The sequence below is a fragment of the Cygnus olor genome, chromosome 5 (assembly GCF_009769625.2).
Source record: "Cygnus olor isolate bCygOlo1 chromosome 5, bCygOlo1.pri.v2, whole genome shotgun sequence".
Classification (NCBI taxonomy): Eukaryota; Metazoa; Chordata; class Aves; order Anseriformes; family Anatidae; genus Cygnus; species Cygnus olor.
The window spans coordinates 38,976,553-38,996,546 of NC_049173.1; the positions used below are offsets into that span (position 1 = coordinate 38,976,553).

At 37.0% G+C, this 19,994-nt stretch overlaps 1 protein-coding gene across 2 annotated transcripts in view; it reads left to right on the plus strand.

Moving 5' to 3' along the window:
* The window catches only part of FSIP1 (fibrous sheath interacting protein 1), an 86,566-nt gene that overhangs the window by 15,207 nt on the left and 51,365 nt on the right, over positions 1 to 19,994 (plus strand). For both annotated transcript variants that reach the window (XM_040559475.1, XM_040559473.1), the window contains exons 10-11: positions 3,745 to 3,909; positions 13,152 to 13,289. In XM_040559475.1, coding sequence (XP_040415409.1) covers positions 3,745 to 3,909; positions 13,152 to 13,289 — 303 coding nt within the window. The remainder of the gene's footprint in view (positions 1 to 3,744; positions 3,910 to 13,151; positions 13,290 to 19,994) is intronic.

Consider the following 19,994-nt stretch of genomic DNA (forward strand, 5'->3'; position numbering starts at 1 on the left):
TGGCAAGGTTTGCTAGCAGCGGGCTGCAGGGGTGGCCTCTATGAGAAGCGTCCAGCAGCTGCCCTTTGTTAGATAAGGGCCAGCTCCAGCCACCTCCAAAGGGCCCTTCTGCTGCCCAGAGCCAAGCCATAAGCGATGCCGTTTGCACCTCTGTGAGAGCAGATTTAAGAAAGGGGGGAAAAAAAACAAACAGCTGCTGCACAGCAGCAGCTGGGAGAGTGAGGAGTGAGAACCAGCCCTGCAGACCCCCAGGTCAGTGCAGAAGGAGGGCAGGAGGTGCTCCAGGCATGGAGCAGAAGTTTCCCCTTTTGTCCCCCTTTTCATTTGAGGAAGGGGAGGGAGCAGTTGTGGTAGAGCTCGGCTGCCCAACTGGGTAAAACCACCACAGTGGGTTAGTCTAGTCACTACTAGACCATCCCTTTAAAGAAAATAGCTCCTAAACCAACTGCTAAAATAGAATAAAAGAAAGGATAATACTTAGCTACTTGAAACCTGCCTAGCTTAGAGAAAGATTCTTTCTCTGCAGCTTTTGAATTATATTATGGGTGACTCATTTCCCAAGGCTGCTTTATAACAAAGATCAAAGGAAATTATCAGCTAATGAGTAATCTAGACTGCTCCAAGCTGGCACGGGTAACTGTCCAACTGGTGGCCACTTTCATGTTACTTTGTTCTGACTCTTAAAAAGTTGGTACAACTACATTGGCTAAAATATTTTAGCTTTTGGAGGTTGTCCATCAAGGCAAAGCTGGGTATGCTGTATTAATTCTTCTGTATAGTGTAATGTGGATTAGATAACTTCGTTTGACTTGTATTACTAAATATGTCACGTAGCTGAATAGAATAGTTCAGATGGATGTGGCCTTCAAAGATAATCTAGTCCAATGAAGTAGTACTTCTTACTTTAAAAAGAAAAGACTATTTAAAATATTTCAGGCTTATATAATTGTCAAAACTGCAGGGGTGTAAGTTGTTTCAGATGTTACATAGTAATAAGCACTGACTGCTGTCATAAAAATATTGTTCTGAGTTAACACATAGGAAACACTGACAGGACAGAAGCATGTTTTCCAAGACAAATGTCAAATCAGTGGCCATCTTGAAAATGCAAAGGAGAACATGTAAGTCTGTTTAACCCTGGATTAAAGTGGCTGCTGGGTAGCTGGAAAACTTCTCCTAGAGATGTTTCTGGGTGACTCTTCTGCTATCAGGTTATGTTTGGTCAGGCTTACTAGATCTGTCGTCCTACTTGTATGAGAAAGCAATAGAGAAACTGCTTTTGTTTCACAAAACCAAAATAGAAGTAATTTACGATAGGAGTTTGGGGTGTGTGTTTTTGTCTCTTCGCAACCAGCATGCTTTAGGGTAATGAGGATGGCCAAGCTTTCTCAGGCTTCCTCTCTTCCACTGGCACAGGTTGCTCAGAGAGGCTGTGGAGTCTCCTCCTTGAAGGTCTCCAAAAGCCACCGGGGCACCCTGCTCTGTGTGGCCCTGCCTGAGCAGGGCTTGGACCAGGTGGGCTCCAGGGGACCCTGCCAGCCTCAGCCACTCAGTGATTCTTTTTGATCCCTTGTCAGATGGAAAATTGATGTGCTTTTAGACATAGCTGCTGATTATGTTTCCTTCTTTGTCTTGCACAGGAGTCTGTTGCTTCCAGTTCCTTCAGAGGACAATAGACAGCAGTGTATTATGTTCCACTTTATTTGGACTTTTAAATGAATTTTAGGTTGTGCTGCTGTGCAAGTATGATTGAGTGTGTACCAGAATGGATGTCTATCTGTGTTTGCTGCCAGACTTTCGTTATGAGGTGAAAATTGTTTGGGGGAGTTTGGCAAGATGTACCATTATTTAGTGTAGTTGAGAACTTCTTGTTTTTATATCTGTTGACTTGCATTTGTCTTTTTTTTTTTTTTTTTTTAATAAACTGTTGTGGTTTAGCCTGGCTGGCAGCCAAACACCACACAGCCGTTCGCTCACCCTCCCCACTCCCTCTCCGGGATGGGGGAGAGAAACGGGAAAGTGAAGTCTGTGAGTTGAGATAAAGACAGTTTATTAAGACAGGGAAAAGAATAACAATAATAATAATAATAATAATAATAATAGTATTAATAGTAATAATGTGTACGAAATAAGTGATGCACAATGCAATTGCTCACCACCCGTTGACCGATGCCCAGCCTATCCCCGAGCAGCCGGCCCCCCCCTCCACCCCGGCTAGCCACCCCTATATATTGTTCAGCATGACGTCAGATGGTATGGAATACCCCTTTGGCCAGTTTGGGTCAGCTGTCCTGGGTCTGTCCCCTCCCAGCTCCTGCTGCATCCCTAGCCTGCTCGCTGGCAGGACAGAGCAAGAAGCTGAAAAGTCCTTGGCTTGGTGTAAGCGCTGCTCTGCAACAATTAAAACATCAGCATGTTATCAGCGCTCTTCTCATTCTAATCCAAAACATAGCACCCTGCCAGCTACTAGGAGGAAAATTAACTCTGTCCTACCTGAAACCAGGACATAAACATATTTTGTCTCAAGTTTGCTATGCGGCCTATTCCATTCTCTGTTCAGTCCCTTGGACTTCAGGTGTAATATGGTGTTTCCAACATAAGAGGTACTGTTTGTGTGGGCAAACAAGGAGTGCAGAGATGCATGGCATAACTGAAGTGTCTTAGGTTGATGCTTGTCGACAGTTCTAGTGTGGTTTCTAGTGTGGTTTCTGAGGGCTATGCTTTTCTGCTTTAATATTAGCATAGAAAACATGAGATTATAGCATGTTCTTTGTTTGCTGGTTTAGGACTGGTGGATCTACTTCTGTCAGACAATTTCCTATTAATTTCTGTCCTCTGTGCTATCTTGCAAAGGAGCACACCATCTCTAAAATTGATATTCATGTCAGTGGCATCAGAAAGTGATGCTTGTTGTACAGCACTGGATCTATGAACAAGTTAGACTTTGGCAAACAATTATTGCTTCAAAAGGGATCTGGGACTGCTGTGTTGAGCAAATACAGTATCTGCAACAAGGGGGGAGTTTGCATCCATGGGAGAAAGCTATGATGGGCCTGGCATGGCATGGCATGGCATGAAACTGTTTCAAAGGTTTAACTGACTTGGCTGCGAGTGAGATGCATCATTAAGGTAAAGGGGGTTAGCTATCCAAAGTACTTCTGTTGTGTGTAGAGAACTTGATCAAAGGAGTTGTATAAACTTCAAAGAATGGGTGGGGGGAACTTGGGTAGCTCTCTGATTGCTCTTTGGCCAGTTGGCATGGAGGTGAGGCAGCTGGCTTTAAGCAACTTTATTTCAAGGCTTCTGAGTGGCCAGCCAGTGAGGACACAGGTTTTGGACTTGTGTGGAAGTAAGTAAAATAACTGCAGAAATGTGTTAGGTTAAAACAACACCCTTTTTGGTATTGCATTTTATGTAGATAAATGAATGCATGTAGATGTGTGGGTGCTTTCTGAAAAATAAAATGAAGTATATGTATATATTTTAAGTCCACTTAAGTTGTTGCTTAATTTTATTTTAAAAATGAAAAATGCATGCCTCTTGTTGTTTGTTGCATATCTGCTTTTGGATGTGCTTGATACATGAATACTGGCAGAGTTCAGCTATACACTGAACTAGATGAGAACTTGCATTTTGTTCTTAAGTACAGTTTGTTTGAAAAATAAATACACTTGATGTATAACTGCCTTTAAAGTCTGCTTCCTTTGAGAAAGAGGATTAAATATTTTCCTTATCTTTCAATAGGATGATGAATCTGTCTGGCTAGCACCAGGAGAAGGGTACACACCTGAACCGATGGAATTTCACCACCTAAATGAGATAGACATTAAGCTTCAAATACTACTATCTGATGGGGATTTTTCTGCAATTTCAAGCTCTTACTCCAAATCTCCAAGCCAGATTTATCAGGTATATTAGAGAACAGACCTTTCAACAAGAAATTTCATATGTAGAAATTGATAATCAGATGTTCTGAAGAGCCCAAGGGCCTCAGCGGTGCAGTCAGTGTCGTAATATATTATCCATAATAATTTATCTTTGGGAATTAGAATTTGTTTTCTTCTTATCTCAGGATTCCAAAAGTGCCTCTTCGTGTATGGTCTGACAGATAAAGCTGTTATCGATAAGCAATGTTAAAGATTGCAGAAAGTGAATTGAAATTGTGTATGTCATGCTTTTTAAGGGTCTTTGTTTTTCTCCCTTGCCTGCCAGCACTAATAGGAACCTTTGGGGTCTCAGCCTTGGTTGTTTGAATTTTGTAGATAGAAGACTGTTTTTTCCCACATCCTAGGAATGTTGACCATGGTGTAATGTGAGAAATAACTACATAAAATACCATTAGTTCCTATTTTTGCACTTATTTGCACACAAATTGCTTACTTCTGTAAAATTTACAGTTCATAGCCAGAATGGAGGCTCTGTAAGACTGTATATTGACAAAACTGTTTTAAGTTAACAATGGATTGAGGGAACATCTCATCGAGGAGTTAAAATAACTGTTTTTTCTTCTTTTCTTCTTTTCTTTTTTTCTTTATTTTTTTTTTTAGGCAATATTACATCATTTATAACAGCATTTTAATGCTAGTTTTCTATTGGCTTCTTTCTGGACATCAAATTTTGTTTAACCTGTAGTAGTAGTTTGTTACTCCTCAGTTCCAGAGGAGTTGCATTTCGAAGCTGATCATGTACCAAGTGGGGTTTAATGTGTGAGACAGCAACTCCCTCTAGTGGTTAATCACACAAATTCAGTTGTTACCCAGGTTGTTACTGCAGGTTCGCGGACCTAAGCTTGAAATGATTGTTAGATCTTGTGTTCACTATTACAAGACATCAACATCAGCTTGAAGTTAATGATGCTGTCTGTGATAATGAGTACTCTGTTTGGGGACGCTTTGTCCAAGTGATTGTTGTTGCTTCCTTTGCAGGTAAAAGCTTGAAGGATTTGAATAGAAAATTGCATTTATGTATATACTAATTGAAAAGAGTAATACATTATCTTGTTGAATAGTATCAGACTTAACAGCCAAAAAGAGATCCTGTGTTGGGAAATACAGGATTCAATTTGTCAATTTTTCTTCAGATAAACTACAATATGGGAGTCATTTTAGTGAAAATTATCAAAGAACAGAACTATTTGTAGGTGACATCATAAATTTAGAGAAAGAGTTAAACATAATAAGTATAAGTTGAAGTGGGTAGGAGGTTTTAACTATTTAAAATTGGATTTAGAAAGATATTAATTGTATAAATCCAAAACTAATTTAAAGAAAAAAAAGTTAAACCCTCCCACTCTTCAGCTGTCTAATTCTAGAATGGTCTTGATTTCTGGATGCTTTTCCAGCTGACACCAAAATTCCCTAGGCACATGCATTGCTGATTCTCTGCTTCTCAATGGCTGTGGCTCTCTGTGGATGACATAATTTCATTGTGATCCAAACATTAGGGAAGTCGTTGTTGAATTCTTCATGAAGCCTGATTTTGTAGGTGCATTGTGATTTATCTGGCACTGTGACATGACTGGGCTTGCTTATATTTACATAGAATTTTAGCTGCTAACATTTTTGTTGGTAAGTGGAGGAGAAAATAGCTCTGTCAACTTTCAGAAACCTGGCTGCTTACTGTGGAAGCTTTGTACTGGATGTAGCCTGTAGCTCGGTGTTCTTGGTTGTAGTTATTTGTACCTTGATACAATCACTTCAATTCATATGTAGAACAGTTACAGCAGGTCACGTTCTGAATTTGGTTATTTGAATTCATTCTCAACACCTTTTGTTTTCAAATTCCTTTACCAGTTGCTTTTTCCAAAAAACAGGAGCTAATGTGCAGCTGTAGCTGAAAAATTAGTGACTATTTTGAGTCTAGAGACCTTCCTGTCAAAGGCCATATATTTTTTTTACATGTTCTAAGCTCATTGCTGCTCATGTTTTTTTTTAGAATAGCCTTATTTATCATGATTGATATCCTCTGATATTGTTATAAACTCAAAGTTTTCATGATTATTTTTAAACAACTTTTTATTCTTAAAGCATCAGTTCTGATATCAGAAAATAGGTGGGTCATTCAGTACAAAGAATTCTGATATTTCTCTGTGTCTTTTGGATCAAAGGCAAATTGATCCATGATGCATCATACAATCTGTTGGACTGAGCTAAAGAATTGAGCTAAATATAAAAGTAACATTTAGGGAATTACACTGGTTTCATACAGTATAGGGGGGCTTCCCATATGAGACTAGGCTTCTGTTTGTACTGGGTTAAGTTCTCAGGACATCTGAAAAAGGAAGATTTTTAAAGTCCTGCAAAAATGAAACAGAAAAATAACTTACCACAAACTTCATGGAAGACCTAACCAGGTGAAATTGCTATCATATTCTAAAAAAAGTATAGATTAAGAAAAAAAAAAGTGTTCTCCAGATCCAGATTGCTGCAGTCCTGATCTTTCTTTTGTGCCAGTTGTAAATCTTACTTTTTTCCATGTCCATGATCATGTTAACTCTTCCCTTGAACGTGGCATTTTTGTCTGGTCTTGAAGCCATTCACTGCTAATCTCAGTGCGATCTAGACGGTTAAATTGTCTGGTTTGTATATATTATTTTAAAGATGTAGTGCGTTTCTGTTTAGTTTCTATACTGTTTCTCTTTCCTCTAGCAGGACCTGTATCAGGGTGACTTTGTCTGCTTTGGTCTCTTTCTGTACTCATCATACTTCATCAGCAGTTGTAGCTAGGACACCTCCTCCATTTAATTTCATCACAACTCTTTCACATTGTGCTTAGGTTTGAAATGTTGTCTTTGAGCTATCAAAGCGCACATAATTTTGCTCAATGAAATCTCCTGCTATTCTTCAGCTCCCTCTTTAGGCTATGACTGTTGCAACATTACCTTTTGGATTTACTCTTTAGATTTAATGTATTTGCAGTTGTTCTATGACATACTTAATGTGCTTCTGGCTGCTTGAAAAATTTAAGTAGTTTGATTGGAGGGGAAAAAATGAATGTTCAAGTTTTCTTGTCTCATACTCTGGGATTTATTTTTGTTGTTGCTGGGGGGGCGGTGTTAGTTGTTGTAGTGAACATACAGGGAGAAGAATTTAGCTTACAGTTTTTGTACTTGTTTTGGAGAAGCTCTGCCTGCTAAATACAGGGCAGCCCCATAGTGAATAATTTATTTTGCAGGGTGAATTGACAAATTTTTGTAGAAGGGCACATGATACAGATATACAGGGTAAGGTCAGCTGACATTCTCAATGAGGCAGAGCAAGTTATTGTATTGTTCTGCATGCTCTCTCATTCTTCTTATATGCTTGGTCTTCTTATATGCTTGGTCTAAATATGCTAATTTAAAAACTAAAACTTAAAATAGAAGAAAACTTAAAATAGAAGAATTCTAAGGAGTGAATACATTGCTACATCTGCATATACATTTATGCAAACATACTTTTACTACTGCTTTTCTCACACAATCTTCACTGGCATATGAAACTGCCAAACTATAAAAGTTATTTCAAGTTTTTTCAAGAAAACTTTCAATTGTGTTATAACAAGCTTATCAAGGAAACTGTCAGGCACTAAAGATGAGGAGATAAATGTCTTCTGCAAGATCTTATCCCTGTGTACTTTCTTAGGAATACTTAAGGCTTTCCAGTTGCTTCCATGATGACAGCAGTACCGTGTAAGTGGAAAAGCCTGAAATCTTGAAAGAGTTGGGGAGCACTGGGATAGCTCAGTGAGAACTGATACACAGAGTGATTAAAGTTTAGAGATGCACTCCTAGTTCTGACATTGCCTAATACTTGATTAAGGCTTTGATTTTCATCCTTAATTATACATGTTTCTTGGTGGTGCTGGTGGCAAGGGGAGGTGATGAACAAAGTGGGAAGCATACACTTTTGTTGTTCTGCCATCTGGCAACCTGTGTAAGTGCCTGAAGCAGGTTCAGAAACTCTACTTGAAAGTGATGTTTGAGATAACAGGAACTGATGGCATGGAGGTTGGTCTAACCCCGGGAAAAATGAGATGCTTTACCAGTGAATGGCATATATATGTACTGACAAGAGGAAGGGCAAGACGTGGATGCTGGATCTCTGCAGGCCCTAGAAAGCAAGGTTCTGTTGTGATCACAGTTCTTTCATCTTGTTTTCCTCAGGTGTCCTGACTCTGGTTTCACGTTCACTTTCCTTTGCTTTCTCAATTTTACTCCTCATTGGTTCCTTTTATCCCTGTATCTTAAGCTTTTTGGTCCAGATAGTTTTATTTTTCAGATAGTAGTTTTCAGAACTCTCCCCAGCATCCAAACAAATTTAATTCCCATGGTTTTTTTCCTTCTTTGGTTCCTTTACAATGCTTCTAATGCAGTAGAAATTTATTTTCTCTTTTTTTTTTTTTTTGTTAATCCAGACTAGCTTGTCTGATGTTTTTTCCTTATGCTTGTCATATTTTTTCTCCCGTGTTCTTCTACTCCTTCTCTTCTAGTCCTGTTGCAACCCGCTCAAGGTATGTCCCAGGTATGGTGCTAGTATCTTCCAGAATGAGTTGGTTAACGAAACAGAGTTTTGATAAAATTCATGAATGGCATCAGATTGGCAGATGTTGCAAAGGAATTATGATGGGTTATAGAAATGTTTTTAGAAAAGTAATAGCTTCAGAAAGGTTAGGTGCTACTTACTGCATGTAAGAAAGAAAACAAAACAAATGAACAATCTGAAATGGGGGTAACTGACTGAGCAGTCCTACACAAAAAAGGAGAAGGGATCTGAAGGAATTGAGTGATGCCTTTGCTGAAAGATGATATTGCTTTGTGATAAGTGAACATGAATGCCATGTGCAAGACAAAGGCAGTAAGAGTTCTGGTTTTCTGCCCCCCTTTGTAGGGCTAACTTCAAGTGTTTCATGACAAGTTTTTCAATTGCTGCTTCAGTTGATCACAGCAACTAAGTGAGGAAATTAGGTAGATACCAGTATTGAGAATTGTTGCAGGACAGAAGTCTGATTTGGAAAGTGGGTGCCCTTTCTTTTGAAGAAGAGACATCACTCAGTGGCATCACTCTTTCTTTTAAAAGTCAATGCTGAAATTCTTTCTGACTTCCATGATATGTGGATTGCATCTACTGTGGTTAAGTAGAGTATAATGCATTAGTGATGTGGAACATTGGAAAAATTGTTGGTGTTTAAACATCTGCTTGGGTTTTGTTTAGAATTTTAGAAGTAATTAAAATGAAATTAACTTAGAGTTGCATATCTTAAAGATGTACATTCTTTTCTTTTGAAGAATTTCATTAGATATAACTTTGAAAGAGCAAACACTTAATCACCACTGGCTCAATAGGAGAGAAGCTTCCTGCCACTTACGAATACATTGGCAGGATATAGGAACTATGCTCCAGCCCAGAAATCTTTAACAACTGGATTTAATTATCGTACAGTACCATAGCTGAGCTGCTAAAGAGAAGCATACAGATTCGTCTTTTTGTGCAATCAGTCCAGCTGGATTCAGAATGCTTTTCCATGACTAATGTTCTAGTTTACATGGAAATGTTTCTCATCAGAACCTAATTTCTCTCTGAAACATTTCTTTGTTTTGGTGCCAAGTTAATTAAATATTTTTAAAATGCTTTTGTCTTACTCAATATTTTTTGGGGAAGGACAAATTAAATTGAATATAATCCTGGAAGAAACAGGAAAACGGTAGATAGAAGAATGTAAAGTGCTAAGACTGAGTATGATGTTCAGTTACCAACTTGAACAACTGCAAAACTACCTGAAAATGAAGAGCAATGGAGACTCTGATTAAGGAAGCAATAATATCTGTCTGCTTGATTATCTTATTGAGATAATTACTTTAATGTCATTTATTACGTTGATGAATTCTTTCATACCTGTTTGGCTTCTTTTTATCAAAAAAAAAACCAATTTTTCAATTATAGCACAAAACTATAGTTAACAGTTTAAAACTAAATGATTACTCAAAGGGATGAAAGATTCTGTAGAACATTCTGATGTTTTCATTAGTGAACTCGTATAGCCTATACTCTATGCCTCTGCTTCACTAAAACGGATGATTTTGACAGATATCTCTACTTCAAGGCAAAGTTAGAAGCAGGTAAATAAACTGATCAGCCTATTTTATGGCTCAAGAAGATTGTAGGGCACCACTGTCTTTCAGGTGGTGGCTTTTTGATTTGGTTTGGTTTTTAATTTTCAAAGTCTTAGAGCAAAGAAAATGCAAAACAATTTTAGCCACTTCAAATACTGGGTATTTCCACTTATATTATGGTCATTACAGCTTTGACTGTTGCTAAGTACTTACACCCTCCCTTGTGTAAGTAATAATTTTATTTTTGACCTCTATTTTATTTTTTTGATCATTTTTAATGATCAAAATAATGATGAGAAACATAAAATGTTTTGAAACAATTGAAACATTGACAATAAAATATTTTCTGTGACATAATACTTCCCTTCATGCAGATATCTTGAGAAATATGTTATAAAATGAGTATGTGGAGAAAATTTGTCTTAACTTTGCTCATATGGTGTGAATTCTGATCAGTTACTGTTCAGGGATGAGATAAATGAGACTGTAAGAACTACTTCTGTGAAAGCAGAAGTTTAATCTCCATAGTGGTCAGATATCAGCTGATACGCTGAGACTACAGCTGGTAGGTATTCCCAAGAATACAGGGAAAAGAGTATTTTATTATTGTTGAGTTTCATTCAACTATTTTCTATAGTTTTTGTTGTTGTTTGTTTGTTTGTTTGTTTTTTAAAATTCTGGTCTCTAGAAAAGAAAAAAAAACTTTAGGAAAATAGTGTAAGGCTTTCCAGCTTCGTGTTTTCCACTACTTATTAGCCTGCTGGTTTATGGGCTAGGATTTGAAATTCATGTGACCTCTCTTCTCAGAGATTTATAGAATTTAACAGAAATTTTGGTTTGCAATCTTGGAGCTAAATAGAATTATATCAGTCATGGATGTTTGTGTGGGTGAATGTTGAAACAAATACTTTTTCCTCCCATTTTCTAGTAAATGTTCAGAGCTGAAGTTTTTTATCCACCACTCTCTGATAAGAATTGGCTAGATATCATTGCAGAGATCAATACTAAAGAAAAGTTTGTGGAGGGTAAAGTCATCAGGCTCAGTTAGGAATTTCTTTTGATAGAACAGTGTTGACTTACTTGAGAAACAAATAGGCTTAAAATCATACGCAGTGTGATAAAAAGAAAAATACATCACAATACACAGTTTTCCTAAAGTCTGAAGGGCTTGCTCACAAGTACATGCAGCAGCTGAGCTGTTTCTCTCTAAAATGTGACATGGACTAGGACAGAGATCTGCATAAGGCTGGCTTCAGGAAATGGGGGGAAGAAGATAATAATTTGAAGGTACTACCTTTCTGATTTTGACTCCACTCACTGTTACCTTTTAATATCAAGTTGGTATTGTAGCAATATTTTCAGAGATGCTGTTTGCAGTTCGAGCTCTCTTCTTGATTGAAGGCTGAGTTCATATAAAAATGTCAACCAGGAGTCCTTGCATACAACGCGTGCAATGAAAAGAAGAATTAAATCACTAAAGTATTTAGTGATTTCTCAGTACCACTAATTTCATATTCTTAGTTGTGTTCATAACATTGTTTTTTAAACCAAATGATAACTGCAACTCTAATCCATACTGAGCACTAACTGCTTGGATGACAATGCCTCTCTATATGCACAGATCAAAAGATTGGATTTAGGAATGTAATTGCAGAAATAACTATAAATTTTTTACAACGAAAAAGTGAAATATGATACTGCTCTTCCCCTTTTCTCCCCCAGGATCCCATGGAAGGTTTAACTTGAATTAAAATCCCTGGGAAAATAAAACCATGCAAATCATCTTATTAGAGGGAGAGTCAGTTATACTTTGGGCTCATTTGCCAAATCTGTATTTATATCACAGATATAAAGTTGCTATCCTTGTTTCATGTATTAATAAACACAAGTTTAAATAAGTCCTTTTTTTTTTTGGTGTGTTCTATGTAGATGTAACTCATGCAGTTTTCTTGTTGTTGGGCATTATATTTAACTAATAAACTCTCTCTGTATTTAGAAGCCAAGTTTTAGACACTCAATATTAACAATTTTGGCTTTTGGCAGTCTTCACATTAAACTTGAGTCCAGTTTTGAGAGATTCCAGTCATTAACAGATGCTGCTGCTTATACCTTTGTCAGTTATAGGAAAAAATTGCTGGGATTGTGGCACACCCAACTACTGCTGATTGTAAATACATATTTTTGTACTGTGTTTAAAATAAGTTTATTTTCAGGCATATAATGGTTTAGATTTCAGAGCTCATAGATTTGTCTGATGTTCATAAAAATGTTTTGAGATGCTTACGGTTTTTTATACCTCGTAGTTGAGAAATTGTAAAGTTTATTCTCCTTTCTGATTAAGACATGTTAACTGAAATTGTTCTGCTTGCATGTGTTTAAGATAACTTGAGCTGCTTCTGAAAATAAGAATGAAAAGAGCATGTTTTTCTTAAATGGTTGCTTTGGGTTGAATTGACTAACAGGTTTTTAGTTTTTTTTCCTCTCCCTTATTGGTTTACTTGGATTCTTATACAGGATCCTTGGTTTGCAACAGAAAGACCTGCTTTTTTCCAAATACAACATAGCTTTGCCGTTTTGCCAATATTTGCCATTATTAATGATCTAAAAGTCTCAATGATCTTAATGTCATTCATAATTATCTAAATTACTTTCTGTTCTTGCATGTAATAAGACTATATTGAACCTCGAATGTATTCAGCACTGATACGAATTTCAGAATCTGATCCAAAGCTACTGCAGGTTATGAGAATGTGTCTTTAATAACAGTTGCACATCTAGCTCACACTTGAACTGTGAGAGAGGGTTTCTTCTTATTTACTGTGATGTCTAGTAAACAAAGCCTACACTTCAGTTCTGATTCTTCTGTTCTCTTCTGAGAGTTGTCAGTGATGTCCTAATTCTGTTCCCTGTATCAGTGATAGGAGCAAGCTTTTCAAACCCTTGCTCACTGTCCCTGGTTAGATTTCCATGTTTTCCTGATGGAAGTCAACAGAATGCTCTTCTGGCTGTGAAGCAATACAAAGTCATGTGTTTAATTTCTGCCTAATCTTTCTTTCATCAGGAGTCTCTAGTTTATGCAAACAGAAGCCTAGAAGCAGTTCCAGGTGAGAAGGTTCTGCGAGACAATAAGGAACATCGTGATCAACAAAACCGTCTGAAAGAGATAGATCATCAACTGAAATCCCTACAGAGAAATTTTGTAAGTCTCCTATTTTTCTTTTTTTTTCGTCAATTTGAAAACTTCGGAGTTTATAATTTCATTTGTCTTTACAACAAAATCCAGTTCTGCAACCCTTTGTAAATTCCTGAAGGAGTTCCTTAAGAAATATACAAGCAAAAGTCTCAAGTAAGGTTTCTTAATCTGGGAGGCATTTTTCAGTTGTAATGCATCTTTTTGATTAACATAGTGTCTTTCAAAGTGAAAAAAATTGCCCTTCTCTCTTCCCCAGAGGGGGATACCATTTATAAACAATCATGTGTAAATACATCTGTAAAGCATTTTTTATGGTTCATATAATTCAGCGTTCTTTGGATGACCAGGTCTAGTGGGAATGCTGCGTGTACTAAGTTATTGTGTGGTTTAGTTCTGCTGAATTCATTTAGTATATTTCTGTACTTAATTTTCATTTGATGCATGAATGTCATAGAGGCGAGGGCCATTAAAAAATGAACATGTAAGTAAAATGGTAGTAAAAAATCGTTACATAATTAGAACAAGTACATCACATCGTGTCCTTATTGCTACTTTTACTCAAAAGTGGGTAGAGAGAAGGCAACTTAAAATCTAAGAGGATCCTAGTATTATCCTAGTAGGCAGAAATTGTTTATTCCTAAGTCATAGAGTCAGGACTAACAAGTCTGAACTTGCAGAACTATGTGCCTCTCTCAAGTAGAAGATTACTATTCTTTTCTTTTTCAGTGAGTATAATTTATTACATTACTCTCAAGTTACAATAAGGAAATATAACTTAAAAAAATGGTGGCAGGGGAACCTCAAGGACTTCAAGAATTCTTTTAAATCCTTTTTGACATATACATTGTAAATGTACTGTTTAATCCGTGCTCTTTAATCTTAAAGAGCTATAAAACAATCTATACAGAGGAGAATTAGGGAGAAAATAAACAAAACATTCTAAAGCAGATGAATTAAAAAGAAGAGTCCTAAGATGGTACAGTTGTCATTTGATCTGAAAGCTGATGTTGGCATTTGTTTATATGTTGAATCCCTCATAGATCTTTTGAAGAGCACAGAAAGAAAATCTCTAAATCTTTTTTTTTTAATAACTTTGAACAAAACTTTGAAGGCTTGTCTTACTCACACAAGATCCAATGAAACTGCTGAGGGCTCAAAAGAATATTAGTGCATTCCTGAGCTGCCACTAGCAGTCAAAAACTGGATATATATGCATATTTTTAAGATTTGAACATGTTTAGTGTTAGGTTTCTGCTTTGAGATTGGAAGGCTTTTGTTTCTCCATAGAAAGTGCTATGTGGGGAAGACAAACTAGTTCAGCAGTGTATGAGAAACTGGCTTGAGGTGAAAGCTGGCACAGGTAACATGATAAAGCAAATATTTACTACAAACTCTTTTGCTACATTAGCAAGAGGTATCATTATGGTTAATTGAGATGAAAGAGCTGTGCAAATGAGGAAGGTGGTGACTGGGGACAGTGAGCATGGGTGAACATTTGAAGTTCCAGCTGAATATGAGAACACATCTCTTTCTGTGAGGGTGACTGAGCACTGGAACAGGTTGCCAGAGAGGCTGTCGATTCTCCTTTTCTGGAGATATTCAAAACCCACCTGGATGCCATCCTGTGCAACGTGCTCTAGGCAGCTCTGCTTAACAGGGGGCTCGACTAGATGATCTCCAGATCTAGATCCAGATCTAGAATGGCCAACCTTGGCCATTCTGTGATTTACCAAGGGTATGTCATTCTTGATGAACCTGATTGCTTTCTATGATGAAATGACTAGATCTACTCAATAAGCTGGAGGGCAGGACTGCCACTAAGCAGGATTTAGGCTGGAGGAGAGGGTTTACAGGAACTTTAAGACATTCATCAAGGACAAATGCAGAGTTCTACACTGCAGAGGAACCTCTCCCTCCAACAAGCTGAGCTGGAGTCTGACTGGCTAGAGAGCAGCCCTCTTGAAAAGGACCTGCTGTAGTTGTGGACGTTAGGACAGCATGAGCCAGCAGAGTTCCCTGCAGGGATGAAGGGTAACAGCCTACTTGGCTTTGGCAACAGGAGCGTAGTCAGAAGATTAAGGGAAATAATTACTTCCCTTTAATTAGTACTCATGAGACTCTGCCTAGAGTATCACATCCAGGACAGAGCTGTAGTATCTTTACTGATATATGTTGTGGGAGAATGAGATATTGTTCATAAATTGAAATGGGGAGTTTCCAATTGGATTTAAAGGGAAAAAAATAGCTCTGAGTTAATTAAGAATGGGAAGCAGGTTGCGTGGAGAGACTGTGAAATCTCCATCCTTAGAAATTTTGTGGACCTGCCTGGACAAAGCCATAAACCATTACGTCTGATCTCATTGCTGACCTTGCTTGGAGCAAGAGGTTGGACTGGAGATCTCCTCACAGCTGCTCAACCTGTTGATTTTTTTGCTTCTACAAGGGAAAGGATCTGCACGTTTCTCGGGTAGTAATCTTTATTATCACTAGATTTAAAGAAAAACAGTAAATTTTTAATGACTGTATATTGTATAAATCAATTTCTTGTGTGTAGACCAAAAATCCCTGTAGTCCACCTTTGGCTTTTGGAGGTCCTTATTTCAGTAGTGGGCTTTCCTTCTGCAGATCAATTAGGATAAATACTATTCCCTACTAGTCTTTGCATTGAAGAAAAAAACAGTGGTCAATTAGCATGCATTCTTCCAGGTATCAGTTCATTTTGTGTATTTACAGAGTATGGGAACAAGGCTTCAGACAAGGAGGCAGTCTCGGTTTAGAGACTGTTCACTCACATGTGTGAAATTTACAGTAAGTCAGCATATTTAGCTCTTATCTGCTCAAAGTACCAAAACTTCCTTTTAATGCAATTCCTTTACTATGCAACTGTTAGTTAAAACATGGGAGGCAAATAACTAGAGGAATTCTGTGGGACTTCAGTATATTGAATAGGTTAATGGGTAAGCAGATAAAATAAGTCTGTATACTGTCATCGTTTCCAGTTCATTGACCTTTATATCACCTTTTGTCACTACTGACCTTGTTAATGAGACAAACACAATCTGAGGAAGTGCGTCTGGGAACTCTGTGCTGGTCTACCACATGCCTGGGAAATGCGGTGGGCTGCTGACTTATTCAAGTATTTTGAATATCAATGTTCCAAGACTTGATAACAGTATTTTTTGGTATCAGCCTACAGGCAAACATTTGCAACATACTGGACATTTATCCTTGGCCAGAATGTGTGGGCATTTAGAAGTCTAAATTGAAAGACTGTAATATTTATTTACAGTGTTAAAAAACACAAAATTTGTCTGTACCGATGTAACTCATGGCCAGGCTAGCTTTGCTGCACGCTATGCAGCACCTAGTAAGGCTTAAGGGGACATAACGTGTATTGCCATCAGCTCTTGCTCTGTGCTGTGAGATCATAGCATATGGATATGAAATATTTGTGTATAAGGTCTTCTGTGAGATACTTTTGGAGGGTGAATGAAGCACTGCTTCCAGAAGATACTTATTTTTTAGTTTCATGTCCTTGATGCCATTTAGTCTTATTTCTGGAAAATATAGTTACTACTAGGGAAGATTTAGACAGGACAGCATGGTATTATGATGCAAGCTACATAACTGGCTACATTTTTCTTTTAATTTGATGTGAGAGTGTGTGCATCCAATCTATGTAAGTTAGCAAGCAGGTGTTATTTTTAGAGTCAGAATGTCTAAAATCGGTTAACTTTTATGCAGTATGGACTGGGTGCCTTGATTCTATACCAAAGTAATATTTTGGCCATCAATTCTGTATCAACATTAGCAGCAAAAGTGGTCTCTGCCTAGAAACTGTGACAGAAATCTGATCTGAATGATTGGGGTGAGGGGCATGTATGTAGATGTTATGTTTCCTGAAAAAACAAAAGTATTTTAGGAAATATTGTTTGAGGTTCAATAGGTGGCACTCTTCACTGTATGTCAGTGGAGGAATGCCTGGGCATGGTTCTAGGGAATGTTGCACTGGTGAAAACGTCATTTCTATGGTGTAAAATACAGGTTGTAAGAGATTTTGTCTCACTTTTGGCATGATACCAGGTGTGCAGCTCCTAACACTGCTATTTTTCTAGCTTAGCCGATTCAATTGTGTTAAAATTCATGTTGTATTTAAAGTTCTTCTTTACTCTTTCCTAAACTACTGTAATTCTCTGTGTAAAACTAGAAATAAATTCTCTGCTCTGAGTTGAGGAGGTGATTTGTCAGAAGTTAGGAATGTTATTTCTGAATGCATGGTTGTATTGGACTTTATACTTTTAAAATAGAATATTTTACAAATGTCTGAGAGAGAACTTTTAACAATTTATTTAAAAAAAATCCATCAGATAATAATTATTTTTTTTGTTTCCTATGTGGAAATAATGGATAGATTAGCTAGCAGAATTTAGCTGTATGTATTAGTAACTTGCAGTAGGTATAAAGTTAACTTCACAAAGTTTTGTCTTTGCTGGGGGAGAGAATGCCGTGTTTCTTCCACTACTGCAATATGAAGAAATTGTTCAAATGGATTTGTACAACTGTAGCTGTACTCTAACCCTCTCTTCATGAGGGAAGAATACATTTGTAATATTTCTGGAGGAGGCTATTTAGTAGGCACTGGCTTCTGAAATTATAACATTTATGGATGCCTCCACAACACCTTACCTCATATATGCTGTTAGACTTCATGGTTTCAGCTGAGTCTGGGACCAAGACCACAAAACAAGGCTGGAAAATAAGACAATAATATACTTTACGATCAATACCAAAACAAAACAAAACAAACAAACAAACAAACAAAAAAACAAAAACAAACAAACAAAAAACAGAAAATCTGCTGAACTGTTAGGCCTGAAGTAAAGAAACTAGGGGTTTTGCAATCTGAGATCCTCCTTTACTTCAAAAAAATTGTCTCCAGTGAATTAATATACCAAAGAATGTATTGTATGCATTCATGTTGAAATGTATTGTGAAATTTCAATCCAACTGAAATGTATCTGTACCATGGTTTCTGGGCCCTTGTTGAATTTCTTTTAGGTTTTAGTTTGACCTTAGTTCACTTGTTCTTCATTTGAAACCATGGCTGACTCTCTGCACATTCTTTCATCTTTCAGTTTCCTGGAAACCATTGAGCTTATCTTTGTTTGGTGAATTGCATTGTTAACTGCTGCTTCAAAAAAAAATGTTCAGTTGCCAAATGCGTGTTGCTGAGCATTAATGAAAAGAATTTTATATGGAAAGAATAATAAATGTAGTTATTTTTCAATTGAGGCTTCTACTAGTTGTCCATTTGTGATCTAGTAGCATATTTGGTGGTGTGCTGAATTTCTTCATAGAAGATAGTAGGTTTAAATATATGTCCAAGCAAGCCTTTAAGTAACACAGTTTCACCTTTGCTGTGTTATAGGGATGTTTAATTCAAATGCCTCACCCTGGAGGCTCATTCCTTCCTGCCAAAAACTAGCCACAGATGCTTGTTTTAGTGTTTTTGTTAAATATATAAATTCAAATATTTAAAATATATATCACAACTGCACATAATTGTGTACACACACACGTGTTACCTCTTAGCATGACTGAGATACTGGTACCTACTTAAAAAAAAAAGTCTTCTTACTTCCAGTAAGTTCTTTTAAACCATAAGCTAAATTTAGTTTGCTTAATTTTAAATTTAGTATCATCAGATGTCTGTACATCTATAGTAATTATTTTTCCCAAGTTTAGTCAATATGGTGGCAAAGCACAATGTGTGATTGTTAATTATCCAGGTGTTTTTTCATAGAATTTGAAAATTACACATACTCTGTTCTCTGAATAGCTGAACTTTGCAGGAAGTTAAGCAATTGGTATAGGTGGTGCAGAATGAAAACAGAAAATCAGTATCGATGTTGTAAAGTAAAATTATCTGCAGGAGCTCAGCCAAAAGGCATGATAAGTTTCTTTGTGGTGCAGGAAAATGCATATCTGTGAGGAAGGAAATCACAGGATAAAATTAATTATTGTTTATTGCTAGAGAAGATCTCTCAAACCGTTTCATGGCTGAACCTGCATAAGGATAACAACAATTGTATATATAATTTTATGCCAGCTTTTCCCCTGAAACTGACTGAATTCAATGCACCTAACCATGTGTCTGCACTAGACAAATTCCAAATGAGGTGAATAATTTGTTCCTGACGTCTGCCACTTAATGGGAAGAAGAGGGCAAGATAAAGTCCTTCCATTTATTTGGAGAACAATTTGCCAACTGTACAATCCTGGAATACGGTTTTCTATCACATTGTCTTTGCAAAAATTCACTGCTAGGACTTTTGAACACAGGACCATAGTCTATGGTATCATAGTTGTTGTTTTTTAATTGTTTGTTTTGTTTTGACTACTTTATGTATTGTTAGCCCTTGTAGGCTCTTCCTGTGTGCTGTGCAGTAACATATAAATAGCAAACATCTTTCTTTTAGTTCACATAATACCATGTAATGTGTTAGTTTCTCTATAAGCTTATGTTTTTCCATACAGGTAGCGCTTTTTTACTACAGCATTCTCATAATACATACTTAATTTTAACTGATAAAGGAAAAAAGGACCACTTTTCTGAAGGTTGCAGTGTACCACTGTTATTTTGTTATTCCTTCAGAAACTATCTAACGGGTGCTAAAGTTGCCTGCTAAGTTATCACTAAACTTCAAAAAG